The 16,317-nt window shown below is 44.7% G+C and overlaps 1 protein-coding gene across 2 annotated transcripts in view; it reads left to right on the top strand.

Moving 5' to 3' along the window:
• The window catches only part of Vps13 (vacuolar protein sorting 13C), a 209,788-nt gene that overhangs the window by 17,753 nt on the left and 175,718 nt on the right, over positions 1-16,317 (top strand). For both annotated transcript variants that reach the window (XM_037423426.2, XM_037423425.2), the window contains exons 8-12: positions 85-215; positions 674-780; positions 2,520-2,679; positions 4,217-4,279; positions 13,051-13,150. In XM_037423426.2, coding sequence (XP_037279323.2) covers positions 85-215; positions 674-780; positions 2,520-2,679; positions 4,217-4,279; positions 13,051-13,150 — 561 coding nt within the window. The remainder of the gene's footprint in view (positions 1-84; positions 216-673; positions 781-2,519; positions 2,680-4,216; positions 4,280-13,050; positions 13,151-16,317) is intronic.

The following is a 16,317-nucleotide window of genomic DNA, read 5'->3' as shown; positions in this document are numbered from 1 at the left end:
TGACACCAATAGTTGCATGGCATGATGCTTTTGGGCAATCTTGGGGTTTTATGAAGCGTGAAATAATCCCCACGTTTCTTCCAGTGCTTGGCCCGATTTCCTCGCTTGCCAAGTTGACCATGGACACAAAGCCGGAGATCAACAACTACAGCAGCACTGGGATGGTCTTGGACATTATCGTTGCCGAGATCAGCATCGGCATCAGCAAGCGCCAGGTTCAGTGCCTTCTCTATACCTTGCTTTGCTCTTACATCAGTGCGTTCTTGTTTGTTATTGTAAACCCTTGGAGAAACTTTTATAGCTACTTGCTTGTCCTCAAATTTGTCAACTTTTAGTCCTTGTAAAACCTATCAATCATAAGTATTAGTAAGCCTATGGTTGCGTCGTAAGGGAGATAAGAGTTAATCCCTTTGTGCTGTGTTAGGCTAAGTGTAAGATGAGAGACGGCTATGTTGCCTGTGTACAATATCGCTAGATGGTATTCTTCAGGCCACAGGGTTATCTTTCTGTGGGCCTGGTAACTTTTTCTAATTGATATTCATGCATTTACGGTGTCACTAGGGTTTACGTGAACTCATGGTACTTTATCACTTGCTCTGTGGTTGCACTTGTTTTGATGGCATAATGCTGTCAAGACTCGAATAATGCGGTCTTCGTATCTTGGTTATTGCAGTTTCAAGATATGCTGGCTCTCGCGGATTCGGTCAACCGTATGACGATTGCCGCCCACTACAGGAAATATAGGCCTGACGTCCCGGTGCACAACCACGCCAAAATATGGTAGGCAGTATTATGTTGTCATATGAAAAAGCTATAATCAGTAATTAATGATGTAGTAATTTACACATTAGTGGTAGCATAGCACTTTTTCTGCACATGGTTATAACATGCGGAAGCTCTCACTGTTCCCATTTGGAGCAGCTCCATCACGTACTTCGGCGGTTGTTTCTAATGGATCAACATCCTATACTTCTTAGGTTTCCACATTCCTGTATCTGTATAGCCATCTTTATTGCAATTAATTTCATGGCAATTAGTTCAGGAGCTGTGGCTCAGTGCATCTGAAATAAAATGAATATGAGTAAAGAAACATGCTTTTGGTTTTTACATGTTTCCACCTAGAAAGTTTAATAGCTGGTGTTCCCTCCTAAATGCATCTACTGTATGCTGAATGCCTTTGTCCAATGTTGCAACCATATTGTGAAAATGAAATACGTACATTTTGTGCCCAGACAAAGACCAGTTAGTTCTTGTAAAATCATTATGATTGTATAAATATTGATCATGACATATGCATTTCAGGCAGGACAAGATTATGCTTGTAACAGAACATGCGAGAATAGAAAAGTTTGACAAAAGAAGTTCGTCGATGTACATGACTTAGTCCAGTAGTCAACAAGAGAACAGGTTGCTTGCGTTCAAATCATAGTTAAAAAAAGCAGATTTAAATGAATCTGCTGTTTAATGAACAGCTTTCAACTCTATAATATGTGTCACGGAACCTAATGTTCTGGAGACCTTACGACACAAGGCACAGGGCCACAGCATTCGTTTGGAGGTCATTTACCAGCAAAGCACGTTCTCGTGTTTTGTTTTTTTTTGTTCTCTCTCTTCAGCTCATTTCTCTGGCTTTAGCAGCTGCAGACGGGGATGTTTTTCTTTAGACTCAGGATCTTCCGACGCGTTTTCCGCTCTGACATGGTCTAGGTTTCACTGTCAGTGTTCGCGTTGCCGCTGTTGGTGCCTCTCCACTTTGTTGCGTTTTTTTTTCTCCAGCGTGCTGCTTATGCTGGAGAACATGCTACACCATCTCGCCTTCCCAGATTTCTCACTATTGTGGCATGTCACAATGGTCAGCATGCTCGCTACTTCCAAGTGCTCTCACACTGCCCATTCCCTTCCGGGTAAATAAGGGAGGAGGACACCATACCATCACTTTTGGCCATGGTTAACTGCACGTGGTCAGGGCGAGCTACTTTAGCTGCAAGGGGCCTATGATGTCAAATAGGTCAAGGTTCAGCAGCGCCTTCCGTAGCTCTGGCAGCCTGGCGATAGGGCCCGGTAGTGGGCCGTGGTTCATAGGTGCGATAGTAGATGGGCAGTCTCTGCAGGGTTAGGTCCTCGCTGTTGGGCGCTTGTGAGGTTCTGGGTGGCAGCAGGCCCGGAAACACCTCAGGGACGAGACCAAAACCAAGGGACAGCTGTTTACCCATCGAGATCTCGGCCGCGACTGATGGCTAGCGGCCGCTGAGCATGAGGTGCGAGCACCCTGTGTCCTCGATATCTTCTTCTATGGTCAGCACGCTCGCAGCCATCGAGCGCTGCCACAACGTATATATTTTTACATTTGCACTACCATCTTCTTTCGAGTGGGTATTTTCAATTTAGCGCAAGTTGTCGATGTAACCAAGTTAATTTTGGATTTCATACTCTTATGAGAAACCTATCTAATGAACAGGATGTTTTTGAATGTAGTGTGCATCTTGCATTTTACATTGCCTTGCTCTCTGCTGTCTCAGGTGGCACTTTGCATACGAAGCGATTTTGGAGGAGTACGTGCGACGGCGCAGACGCAATTGGTCGCTGAAGCATATGCATGAGCATATCCTCAAGGTCAAGAATTACAAAGCCCAGTACAAAATCAAGTTGCAAACCAAGCAGTCCTCTGAAAGCCTCAAGGTCTGGAAATCTGTCATTGTTATCTATCGTATGTTTTTAGGGGGGTCATGTGGCAGCAATAGCCATCTTTGTTATTCATGGGGATAGAGTGGGGACGTTTGGCATCCTGGTGTTATAACTGTAATTGGTTTATAACTGTCTGTTGGAGTTGTTGAGTAGCAACACTTGACACTCTTCTTGTCATCCCAGAGTTAGATGCAAGCTCAAGATTTTTGTGTAAGAATATTTGCAAGGGCCAATTTTGGGCTGTAAAGGTATCTGATTCTTTAATATTCAAATAAGCATACGGAAAAATATTTTCAAATGTTCTGTAGATATTGATTTCATGATAGCTTTTAAAGAAGACCAATTATATAAATTTCTGTGTGGTGTGCAGACAAATGGGACAGCTTTATGACACTCGCCAATGTTTCAAGATCTCAGTGGAAAAAGAAACAAAAATGGAATGGTTTGTTTTTATTTGTCATGAAATGGCAGAGAAATGACATAGTAGCGGCACAAAAAAGGGAAATCTGAAGAAACAGCTGAAAGCTTAGAGAATGAGACTCTTTAAAGAGAGGGTTTCATTTTTTATTAAAGATGTGCAGCTTTGTGGCTATCTTGAGTTCTGATCTCTCCTCTTCACAATGCTAAAATGGTGTGACACTGTGCTAAGGGAAGGTGGCAAGCCTTGCTCCTAATAAAATCCAGTTTTTATAGTTATTGGTGGCAGCGCGATAGCCTAGAGCTTTTTTACCAACTCCTACTCTGTACTCTGTTCAGATATTTTACCATAATGTAAAAGATGGTCGTCTAAGAATCAGTAAAGAAAAGTAAATAAATAGAAAAAGTAGAACATTTTAGTTAAAATTGCTATTCCCGTTATCACATCCTCTTTACACTTTCAAAAACATTCTTTAACTCGGTGTTTACGAGGATTTCCTCAAAACCAAGCTGCCAGGTGCACTTCACCTTCATAAATTTTGAAAGCCTGTCGATTATTAGTTAATAAACAAAAAATGATTAAAAACAGAAATGAACTAATTTCTGAAATAATTTTTTTTCTTAAAACTCACAGACTACAAGTTGTTGTCTGAGTTAACAAGGTATATCATTGAAATTGTAGGTGACATAGATTTTGAGGTGTGCACAATCCAACTTGCTGTAGAAGTGCATTGTCGTTCACGTTATATTTGAAGACGGATTATGGTTTTATGTTTCTATCTGAATACAGGTGTTACCCAGCAAGTTGTTCAAAATGAATGCACTTTGCCAGCTCACCAGTTCATTATCAGTTCATTCACAGTATGTGCTATATAATAGTTGAGAAGTTGCACAGTGGTCCTGGCTAACAGAAGCTGCATAGTGGTCCTAATTAATAATTAGCATGATTTTAACATGTAATTTGAACGTTAACATTTACAGATATGTTACTTTTGTTTTTCTCTGAAACTATGTTTCAAAATAGTGTGAAGCATTCCTTTGAACACTCGGTATGTTTGTGTAAAGTTGTATAGACAGTACAAGGGACTGAATTACAATTCACATACATTTGCAGGTGCTAGAAGATGAGTTGGATGTGTTCAACATCACACTCGCACGGCGTCAGGCAGAGCTAGAGGTGAGCACTCCACGCCACTGTGTAGCTATTTCCTATGCTGACTCCATGAGAAACAAGAGTGTCTCGCATAAGATGATTGCCAGTCTAAAGAAAATTGAATGAAAGAATATGAGTTTTCACTGTGGTATTTCAATTTGAACCCAGGCCCTGACGCTCTGAAGGAGTGTGCCCTAACCACACTACGCTAAACATCCATGCTGGCGAAATATGAACATAAGTGACACACGTGTGGCCTACGTGTAGCTGCGGTGCAAAGCTAATCTAGAGAGATGACACTTGCTTTGAAGGCTTCCTTGAATATTTTGGAAGAGGAATTGAGGCACACTGTAGGAAAAAATCTAAAGCCAACAGGGAAGACTGTACACATATGGAAAATTCAATCTTTGCAAAGTTTTGATGTATTTCACCAGTCACGGGATGCATGTGCCTTGGGACAGTGTTTGACAAGCTGTCCCATCGGATGCACACAAGTGCTGGAGAGATGAAGTGCCATGCCCATGCTATCCAAAAGCAGCATTACAGGGACAGCTGCTGTCAAGTAAAAACACTGTGTGTATGCATCACTTGGACAACTCCAAAATGAGAGATTTTGTGTGTTCTTTTCTCATTTTTGGTATATGTACTTGTGTTCCAACAGTTTAAAACTGCTCCTGCGATATCATTTGTGTCAGTCAGTGTCTGCACAGAAAATGGTGTAATCATGTACTGGGGAGCAATAAATGATAGTGTAACATATCAGCCACCTTTTGAAAAGTTTGAAACCGAAAAAGCCATTAGTATTGAAGGGCACTACCAGCGGGAACCGGCCAAAAAACGAAACAGAAATTAGCCTGCGTACCACTATAACAAAGCATAAAAAAAAGAGGCATTGGTGCAAAGGAAAAATTGCAGCGTGGCAGCACATGTCAAGTAAAAGACATGATTGATGAAGGCGTGTGTTTTAAGCATGCAGGCAATGATGAACATGTAAGTCTTTGACAGTCTTGTACACATGATGAGCATGCGTCCTAAGAAGGTTAATCCTAAAAGGGCTAACCTGGTGTGCTGACTGACAATCGGGCATAGAATTGACAGTGCAAAGGCTAACTCCTTGGCTTGACCAGTGACTTTTTCTTTTGTGCCTTTGTCGATGTTACGCAGAATGTCAACGCAGTATGTCAGACTCCTTCATTGATGTAGGCTTTCACTTTTGTAGCATGTTGGTGAGAAAAGGATCAGTTACACAAAGACAAGTGAACTGTGTGGCATGAACTGCTGGACTTTGCAAATGATGCATGAAGTCACGTGCAGATGCAGATATGAAACATGCATGTTTTTGGAACCACACTCATGTGCACATAATCTGCAGCCAGCATTGTTAGCAATTTATTTTGGCCAGGGAATATTGCAAATTTGTAGCACACCAAAACTAGTGCCGGCCGTGATCATGTCCCTGGGGCTTTCCAGTAACACATAAGGACTCGTCGATTAGTTAAAAATCTCGTGTGTTCTTGGACTCTGATTTACAAAGGCATGTAGAAATGCTTATACAGTGTGTAATAAAAATAAAGGTGCAAGAAGGTATAAACTGTTGCAAGGACTGTAAGCATGCGAATACGCCTAATAAGCCTGAACAGAAGAAAGAATGCGACAAATGAACCAGTTCGTCCATGTCTCTTAAACCAACTCTTTTATCAGCGCAGTGTTGTGAGGACATATCTAATTCACATCGGTGACCAGAGCACAAGACATAATGTCTTGAGCAGGGCTTTCTCAGGTTAAGACGTTAACAATTGCTCTTATCAGTGTGTGTAAGGCTGATAGAAAGATTACAAGGAATACTCGAATGGTACTGGGAATTTCACATTTTTCACGGTTATTTGGTTACATTTTATAGCTGCTGCTATATTTGAATGAACGTACTTTAGTAAAAATTGTTTTTCCGCTTGTTCGTGTTTGCTCCAAGAAATATAGTTCCGTGAAATTTATTTTCATTTCATACAAAACAAGCCGGGGTTAAAGTCCGGAATGCCTGACGTAGGCCTCGCCTCCCTTGTCAAAGCATGAACACATAAGTGAAAACATAACAGAAAATATAACATAACGAATGCAAAATCAGCTGCACTTGCTAGTGTTAAGCATGCAGCAGTGAAAATGGTGATATACAAAACACAAATGATTGTTGAGTAAATATTTGTTTTAATTTTGATATCTTCAATGAAACAAAAATCAACATTTGTCAATGTTCTATTAACCCTTTGATGCCTGCTCTTGCTCTACGGCAACAACCCCAAAAATATTTTTTTCAGCAAAAACACCCTGCTGTGTTACCCTTCTGGTGCTATATGTGGCAAGAAAAAAAAAACCACTACCGAGTGTTTCGAGCTTTAAAAATGTGTAAATCAAAATGCGTTGCATTTTTGTATAGTGTTTTGTTTCAGCGCCTGAAAGGTGGTAAAAAAAGCTCCACACAAGGAAGGAAATTTATTCGGCTACAGCGGAACAGGATGCTACTGCAACAGCTGCTATACCTAAAGTGACTTGGAAGGCGTCGTAGAACATTTATGAGCACGCTGATACAAAATGAGTTGTTGCTCACGAGCAACATTGGGCATGCTGTTAAACCTGGATATAACGAAATGGATAAATTTCCTGTAAATTTGTTATAAAGAGGATTTCGTTATATGCAGGTTTGGCCTGAAAATTCGAAAAATAAATGCACAAATAAACAGAAGGGGGGACAGTAGGCAGAGGTAACCAAAGACACTTATTTGACACTAAAAAACTGTGTTATTATTGTGGTGGTAATTGTATGGACATTCTCGGCGGGTTTTTGCCATCGCCGCCATGTTCGGTAACATGCCCCTGTGCATCGTAACTTTTACGAGCGGGTAAAAGCGCGCTAGCACTGCTGAAGCAGAAATTAAGAGTGGGTACATCCCATATCGCCTGGAAACTGCATAAAATAACATCTCCCTCGTGTTGTAACTGCCGTCGAATGCTCAAACAGAAAGTAAACCACCCGTCTTGAACGAGCACTTCTCCCTGGAGCGGCCGTATTTGCTCACATTAACGTTTTGCACGAGTTCCGTGATATCGGATCCAAAAGAATTGGCTGCAGGCCTTACTTCTCATAACATTACATTTTTTTTGCTATCGCGTCCATAGCATTGCATTCAATGCATTGTCGTGTTGCCAGAACTAATAGGCTGATCGCGAAAGCTACCAGACTGCGAACTCGCGGCGGAAGCCGACCCCCGAAGATCTGTCATCGAGCCGACCCCCGAAGATCTGTCATCATCGTGGTCACGGAGAGCTTCCATCAAGGCCTAATCTGACATCTTCGCGGTGGTGAGGACATGGTTGTTTGAAAATAAGAAAAGTCACAGTTTCACCACAAGCGCAAAATAATGAATGCGATGGCAACAACTTAGATTCTAACGCTGCGATGCAGATCGGAACGGCAACGTGTTGCTCACGCGCGAATGACACACGAACACAGCATACACAGGACGAGACTGAACTAACAACGTTTATCGCTCGATACTTAATGCGCTGTTAAACAAAAACGAGGCACGAAGCGTAATCACATGTGCAGATATGAGTGCGAACGAACAAGTGCCCCAGTTAATTTTGTTACTGCGCTGTGCTTGAAAAGCGCACTCTTTTCGCAAACGGCGCGTGCCCAGCGAGCGAAGAGATCTTTGTGCGCCCGGCAACTAAACGCAATCATTCCGGTCAAAGTCGAAGGCGCGCGATTTTCCCCATCGAAGGATAAGCGCGCACGCTCAAGCATCTAACACCCCCACCCCACTACTACTCCCGGGGCGAAGTACGCAACGAAGATAAGCGCGCCTTGGCGATCGTGACGAGCTGCAGGGCGCCGAGCGCGGGCCTTTTTTTTTCTTTCTTAAGTTTATATATATATATATATATATATATATATATATATATAATGACACGAGCATGTAGTCGGTTTCTGCGTGGCTAGTGTCATCATTACTTGTGCGTGTCGAAGGATTTGGTCGGCAGAAAAGACGATGACGAACTCTCGCTGCTCGATCGAAGCTGCTCCGCTGTTTGCTGCACTGTTACTTTCACTGACTTTATTACAGTGACAATATACACACACATACGGTGAATGGCGGTGGCAACAAAAAAAACAAAATTCAGCCGAGACTGTCCATATATTTGCTACCGCAATAAGAAAACAAAAGGCTGAACGCCGTCAGGGCCACACTATGCGCGCGCAGTGAAACTGCACGGGTGCGCGTCGTCTAAAACGAAGAGTGAACGACACGGACACAGACATAGATAACGCGGAAAACTACTCGGTAAAGTGCCCTCCATAGGCAATGCGGCCCCACATACGTGACGCTAATTAAACGCGTGGCACTACCAACGCGCAACAGTAGTTTCTTTTTTTTTTCGTTTTGATTTTGGTTAAGAGTTGGGGGGGGGGGGGGGGGGGGGGGCTCACCTGCGCATGCGCCCGCGGCGGCGAGAACGGCGGCCACGCTGGTTCGTGGTGTGCAGGCCCGCCTGGCGCACAGCCGCACGCGATAACTTGCGCTCGCCTGGTGTGCCGTGCACACCGCCGCCGCTTCGTCGACGGTGGGGCAGCCGCAGCAGGTGCTCACTCGTGCCAAAATGCAGAGCGAAATTCTTGGATTGTTAGTGGGGAAAATTCGTTATATAGTTGCCACAAACCAAGTGGCAATATATTGCCACATGGTTTGCTTGGGTGAGATCGAAGAGTGAAAGAAGACAAAGACGATCTCTCTGAGCCGCTGCTTGAGTAGTCGACTAAACGAGCCCATTTTTTATCAAGTTTGTCGAGAGTAACGTGACAAGACTGGTGGAGTTGCTGGGTACAACGTCTCGCAATCCACCCGATGCCCAAGACCCCGTCCAGCAGCCGGAACACAAGCCCTGCACCCGTGGACACTCCTGTTCATAGAGTAAGCCGCCGCCAACGAGGCCTACCGCCTGAGACACCAACCACTGACGCAGCGACTATGACTTCGACACAAGATCCCATGCAAGCTCCGACACCTTCCACGCCGATCTACTGCACCGTCCAGAACCCGCTCATGCCTAGCCCCTTTCACGGAGCGCAGCATGAAGATGTTGACGACTGGCTGAGTGAGTTCGAACGTGTCGCAGCGATCAATTACTGGGATGATGCCGCGAAGCTCCAGAAAGTGTACACGTGCCTAAAAGACGGTGCCAAGACGTGGTTTTTGAACAATGATGATGTTCTGACATCTTGGCGCGAGTTCCAGCGTCGCCTCCTGGAGACCTACAGGAGTCCCGACCGCCGCGAACGGGCGGAGCGTGCACTTCAATCACGCATCCAGATGCCCAACGAGACCGTCTCGATGTACGTCGAGGACATGACACGGCTTTTCAAGCGAGCGGATCCTGCTATGGCAGAAGAAAAAAAGTTGCGCCACCTCATGCGTGGTGTGAAGGAACAACTTTTTGCTGGTTTGGTGCGTAGTCCCCCCAAAAGTGTTGCTGAGTTCCTTACTGAAGCGGCAACAATGGAGCGAGTACTGCACCAACGGTCTGCCCAGTTTGACCGTCAAGTGAATGCTGCCTCAACTCCCGAGATTTTCGCCATCCCTGGGAGCAAGAGCCCCGAATGGATTCGCGAGATCATTCGATCTGTCGTCCGGGAAGAAATGGAAAAGATGTACGGGACAAGGCAAATCGATGTTGGTTCTATCACCAGTGTCATCCGCGACGAGGTCCAGCAGGTGCTGCACGCCCATCGTTTTCCGCCCACGTCGGTTGATCTGGAAACGGCTCCTGTGTCTACTGACAGTCGCCGTCGTACGTACGCGGAAGCCTTGCGATCTGCCACTCCTCTTTCGGGTCAAGGAGTCCCGATCCAGCCAGTGCCGCACGTCCCGATCCAGACAGTGCCGCACGTCCCGATCCAGACAATGCCATACGTCCCGATCCAGACAATGATGCCGTCAGTCGCGATTCAGTCAGCGCACGCTGATTTGGACATCGATAGTCGCCGTACACCGACGCGCAAGTCTGATCTCTGGCGTACGCCAGACAGACGACCCCTCTGCTATCATTGCGGTGAGGCTGGTCACATTTGCCGCGAATGCCCATACCGGCAACTTGGACTGCGCGGATTTTCCGTCAATTCCCCTCGTCCCCGAATTGGTCAAAGGCCAAGGGATATCGAAGAATATCTCGCGCAACAGCGTGCACCCTTTACACGACGGCAATCGCGGTCACCATCTCCGAGGAGACCCGCAGCCACTGGGCCACGTTTTGGGGTGACGGCACGGGAACGCTCCCCGAGCCCTCGTCGGGAAAACTGAAGGCAGCGGCCTTCGGGGGCAAGGTCGCTGGGACTCAAAGTGTGGAAGACCTCCCATCGATGCTTGCACGCAACGCCGAAGGCATTTCGTCAGAGAATAATCGCAGTGCCGAAGAAACGCCGACATCCGCATCTGAACTTAGCGACCGCGTGTCGCTCGACATACCTGTGCTGGTTGACGGTCTTCAGGTCAGTGCATTGGTAGACACTGGTGCAGACTATTCGATCATCAGCGGGAGGCTAGCGAAAGATCTCAGGAAAGTGATCACGCCGTGGAATGGAACGCGAATTCGAACAGCTGGAGGACACGTTGTAACACCGCTGGGTCGCTGTACCGCAAGAGTGAAAATTCGTGCGTCAACGTTTCTGCTCAGCTGCCTCGTTCTCCCCGACTGTTCGCGTCAGCTGATTATCGGCATGGACTTCCTTCGGGAATACGGTGCTGTCATAAATCTCCGTGAGCGCATCGTGACCTTCTCGACTCAAGGCGCAACAGATCGAGACGCCGATAACTGCCGTAGACTTGCGCTGCGTGTTGCTGACGACAGTGTGACGCTGCCACCTCGAGCAACTGTTCCCATCGAAGTCACTTGTGAAGACTTCCAAGACGGCGACGTGGTGGCTAAAAGCAACTTATCACTTCTGCTGCTCCAAGGTGTATGCGCCGCCCGAAGTGTTGTGCGTGGCCGTGACGGACAGTCAACGATACTAGCTACGAACTTCAATTACGAGCACCGGCATCTTTTCCGTGGAACCACCCTAGCTTATGGAGAACCTGTTGCCGACGTCATGGAGTGCTTCGCGTCCGAGGAAACGCATGAAGATAAGGAATTTCTAGACCACATCGACATTAATTCGACGCTGTCAGACGAGAGAAAGGCTGCACTTCATGACCTTTTAAGGGAGTTTAGATCTTGCTTCGCCTCTTCTTCTAAAGTGTGTCAAACACACCTCACGAAGCATCGAATTATTACCGACGATGACGTCCGCCCCATCCGGCAGCAGCCTTATCGCGTTTCTGCCAAAGAACGCGAGGCTATTCAGACACAAGTAAAAGAGATGCTCGATGACGGGATTATTCAACCATCCAGCAGCGGCTCAGAGAGATCGTCTTTGTCTTCTTTCACTCTTCGATTTCACCCAAGCAAACCATGTGGCAATATAAAAGTTTTCTCCCGCTGTTACTTTGTTACATAGAGGTTGTAAATACATGTGCTTCTATGGAGCGCCAGCGGGGAATCGAAAAACTTTCGTTATATCGAGGAATTCATTATATGGAGGTTCGTTATAAGCAGGTTTAACTGTATATGAAAGTACAAGCAATAATGGGAAGACACGATTGTAATAATTTTCAGTGTGCGGGGCTGTTAAGTTTGACATTTTAAGTGTGGGAGAGAAAGAAATCTATCATAGTTAAGAACCAGTTAGCGCTCCTTTTATCCTTTTCTTCGTCGTCTGCGTCACTCCCGTAACAAGCTTCCCTGTCCAGCATAAGAAAAGGAAGAAACTTTATTTTTACAAAAATGTCTGCAGGGTTCGGTGGCCTTTTTATTTACACGATAATAAATCTAAAAAGATTTTCATTATAACAAGCAATATATTTTCTGTTTTCTAGCTTTGTAATGTTTTTTTTTTATGCTACCCGATTCAAACCCAGTCCCCCAAGGCAGGTGTAAACCAACACTTTAGGATGTTGGGATGTGTGCATTTAAATCTCAATCTTGGATGGTGCAATGTGCATCTACACCTTATTCTAGGCTGCTACTGCTGGAAGTCATTACTTGTGAAGTAGTACCATAGGTGCCCAATGTTGCTCAGGAGCAACAACTCATTATTAGCCTATAAATAATCATAATTTTTTTTCTGAAAATGATATTGACATGTTTCATCATTTTTTATGCATAGAGTTTTCTTGGTGTTGTTCATTGAAACAAAACTTTGGTCATCAAAGGGTGAATAGTGGAAGTTACTTGATACATTAATTTTGTTTGCCATATTTAATGCGTGTCTTAAAAAAAAATAATGAGCCCCGCCGCGGTGGTCTAGTGGCTAAGGTACTCAGCTGCTGACCCGCAGGGCGCGGGTTCGAATCCCGGCTGCGGCGGCTGCATTTCCGATGGAGGCGGAAATGTTGTAGGCCCGTGTGCTCAGATTTGGGTGCTCGTTAAAGAACCCCAGGTGGTCAAAATTTCCGGAGCCCTCCACTACGGCGTCTCTCATAATCATATCGTGGTTTTGGGACGTTAAACCCCACAAATCAATCAATCAATCAAAAAAAATAATGAGATGATAATCACCATGAAGGTTTCGTTTTGCCTATCCTTCTTCGTGGTTTGCATCTGCTGATTTTCTTGAAGTTGGATGAATATATTTGCTCAAAAGTAGTGTGCTTTTAATTTTGCATTATTCAAGTGTGTAAGGTGTCTACCAATTTCTGTTGCATCAGGTTGAAGAGCAGCTACTGAAGACCCCGAAGCAAAGTTGGTTTTCATCCTGGTGGTCTGGTAGCGACCAGACCAGCACGAAGTCTCCAACCCAAGACATTGGTATGTATGCTCGCTTCAAAAGTTCACAATTTCTGGAATGTCTTGCGCAACGATGGACACTGCACGTTGTAGCGAAAACAAATGCAAGGTCACGTCACGCCATCTAAATGGTGAACCTGATAGCCTAATTGTGCAGTTGGCGTAGTAGACATACGACATACAGTGATATCAGAGAGGTGTGGAAGAATATTTAGCTAAGCTTGCACTTATGTTCTTCATGACTTATATTTAGTGACAGAAGGCACATTCAAGGGCCTGCTGAGAGCCCTTGTACAGCCTCAATTTTTAGCCAAAAGGAACCATTCCCTTATAACATGAGCACTGTGCTGTCAGGTGGTGCTATTATGGAAACACTTTCGCTGCCATCTTTCACCCAATGGTGCACTTTATTGACCTTGGTGGGGCCCCCACAGTTAGCTCCTGTAGTGCATTGTTGCTCTCCTTGTTCCATCTGGAGAGGGAGAGAGTGATTGGAGAATGTGGTTGAAGAGAAGGAAGAGCGTCGCTGATTGGCCGTTGAGCCATAGCGTAAGGGCACTCTCTCGCAGCACGTTAGCAAAGTTACCTCGTAACTGGGCTATAAAAGAGAGCAAAAGGGGAGTAAGCACTGTGACAGCAAGGCAAGCGTTCTTATGGATGTATGGATGGATATGGCTGTACCCTTTAGATCGGGCGGTGGCTAGCGCCACCAAGCCGTAATACCTAATGAACCAAAAACTAGATTTATTTATTTTTTTTTCCTTTAGATAGTGAGGTTGAGGATTCGTACTTTGCAGTGAAGGGTTTAATTTTCACACGTGCCTTGACTTTGGCCACCATTCAGATAATCTCCTTCTAGTTAATTCTACCCGATTAATGTCTTTTTTTTTTGCCCTCCCTGTCCCTAAACACCAGTGCTTTGAAAAACTCTGCGCCATCATCCTGAACTATAGGTTGAAGCCCTTTACAGAACATTATCAAGTGTTCGATGGTTTCCTCTTCCTCTCCACATGCACTGCATACCGTGTCTACCCTTTCGTATTTGGCCCGATATGTCTTGGTTTGCAATACTCCCGTCTTGGCCTCAAACAGTAGAGAACTACCCCGAGTATTATCATAGATCCTTTCCTTGGCAATTTCCTGCTTAAAAGTTCGATAGATCTCTAGTGGGGACTTCTTAATCATGCCAATTCTCCACATATCAGTCTCAGCGTCCTTCACCTTCTTCTTAACCGATAATTCTTTTTGGTTTGGCCCCCTGCTGTTTTCTAAGTATTTGCCAGTCAATTTTCTGGTTCGCTTCCTCCATTTTGTATCGACATTCTTCATGTACAAGTAGCTGAATACCTTCCTAGCCCAACTCTCCTCCCCCATTTCTCTCAATCGCTTCTCAAATTTTATCTTGCTGCTAGCTCATGCATCTCATGTACAAGACCGCATTGCCGAACGTCAGACCAGGAACCATGACCCCTTTCCATATTGCTCTCACAACATCATATCTATTGTAATTCCACAGTGCCCTGTTTTTCATCACCGCTGCATTCCTGTTACCTTTAGTCGTCACGTATATTTCGTGTTCCCTTAGGTACTCGGCCCCACTGCTTATCCATACGTCCAGATATTTGTATTTATCTGTTATCTCTAGCGTGACCTCCTGTATTATAAGCTCACTACCTTCATTGTAATTAAAAATCATGACTGCTGATTTTTCCTTACTGAATCTGAAATCTAACCTATCTCCCTCATTACCACAGATGTCCATCAATCTCTGCAAATCTTCCTTGTTGTCGGCCATTAGCACTATATCATCTGCGTACATCAATGCTGGTAGTGCCTGTTCAATGAGTTTTCCTTGTTTGACGAAAGAGGTTGAAGCTCAGTCCACTTCCCTTTAATTTGGCCTCTAATCCTCGTAGGTACATCATGAATAATAAGGGTGACAGAGGACACCCCTGCCTAAGCCCCCTTTTTACCTGTGTGGGCTTGGATACCTGTTTTTCCCACTTTATAGCTACCTTGTTACCTTTATAGATATCCTTTAAAAGATTAGTGACTCCATTTTCCACGCCCAGTGTGTCCAGTATTCCCCACAACTTCTCTTGAACCACGCTATCGTATGCTCCCTTGATAGCCAAAAATGCTAGCCACAGGGTCCTGTGTTCCTTTTTTGTTATTTCGATGCACTACGTCAGTGAGAACAGATTGTCTTCCAACCTTGTCTTCTTAACCGTGGCACAAGGCTGCCACCTGGCTATCGTATGCTCCCTTGATAGCCAAAAATGCTAGCCACAGGGTCCTGTGTTCCTTTTCTGTTATTTCGATGCACTACGTCAGTGAGAACAGATTGTCTTCCAACCTCGTCTTCTTAACCGTGGCACAAGGCTGCCACCTGGTGGCGTGTTAAGTATTTAAAATATTAACACTATTTAGCTTGTGGGAAATGAGACGGTCTGAGCAACAGTGCGCTGCTGAAGCTGATTGCTGAGCCTCCTTGATATCGCGCATACTATCAGAAGTGGATAGATTGTAGCTGATGCTTGAATAAGGCAGAGGTAAACTTTAGAAAACGCAAGACACGAGCACCCCTGTAAAATTCGTGTCCATATGTGCAGTGTTTTTGTTCACGCATTCCTTGTAAGCCATCAATCTATTCATCGATCTGTGTTCTCTCGTCCTTGTGGACCTTTATACCTAACTGTAACGAAGTTCTCCTTTCGTTTAGTTTGTTACGAGTGAGTAGTACACTCAAACATCATTATAACGAAGTTGCATTGTACACAAAAATTAGTTTGTTACATCCAAAAATTCATTCTAAACGTATTTTTCTAATGCTATATTACAACACTATTCTTAATTTACTTCATTATAACCAGTATTTCGTCATGTCCAGGTATATTATATTGAGGTTTGAGTGTATATACGACTGGCACATTGGTGAGACTGCAGAGTTGGTAATCGTTTACTTCTCCTGTTAACAGCCTTAAAATCACACTTAAAAGGGCCTCTAGACTATCCACAGGTCGAAATTCATTTGAGGTGTTTGCTTTTGTGCATTAGTCTACAAAGGACATGTAGCTGTGAGGATTTTTCGAAGGGGTGGCGTAAAAGTGATGTCACGTGCGTTTAATGATCAAAAAGAGGCCCTTGTTCATTGCGCTCTTACCTTTGCTGTTCCCTTCCATCAGCTC

Source organism: Rhipicephalus microplus, chromosome 4 (assembly GCF_043290135.1).
Source record: "Rhipicephalus microplus isolate Deutch F79 chromosome 4, USDA_Rmic, whole genome shotgun sequence".
NCBI classification, from domain to species: domain Eukaryota; kingdom Metazoa; phylum Arthropoda; class Arachnida; order Ixodida; family Ixodidae; genus Rhipicephalus; species Rhipicephalus microplus.
This window is presented reverse-complemented; position numbering and strand designations above follow the sequence as displayed.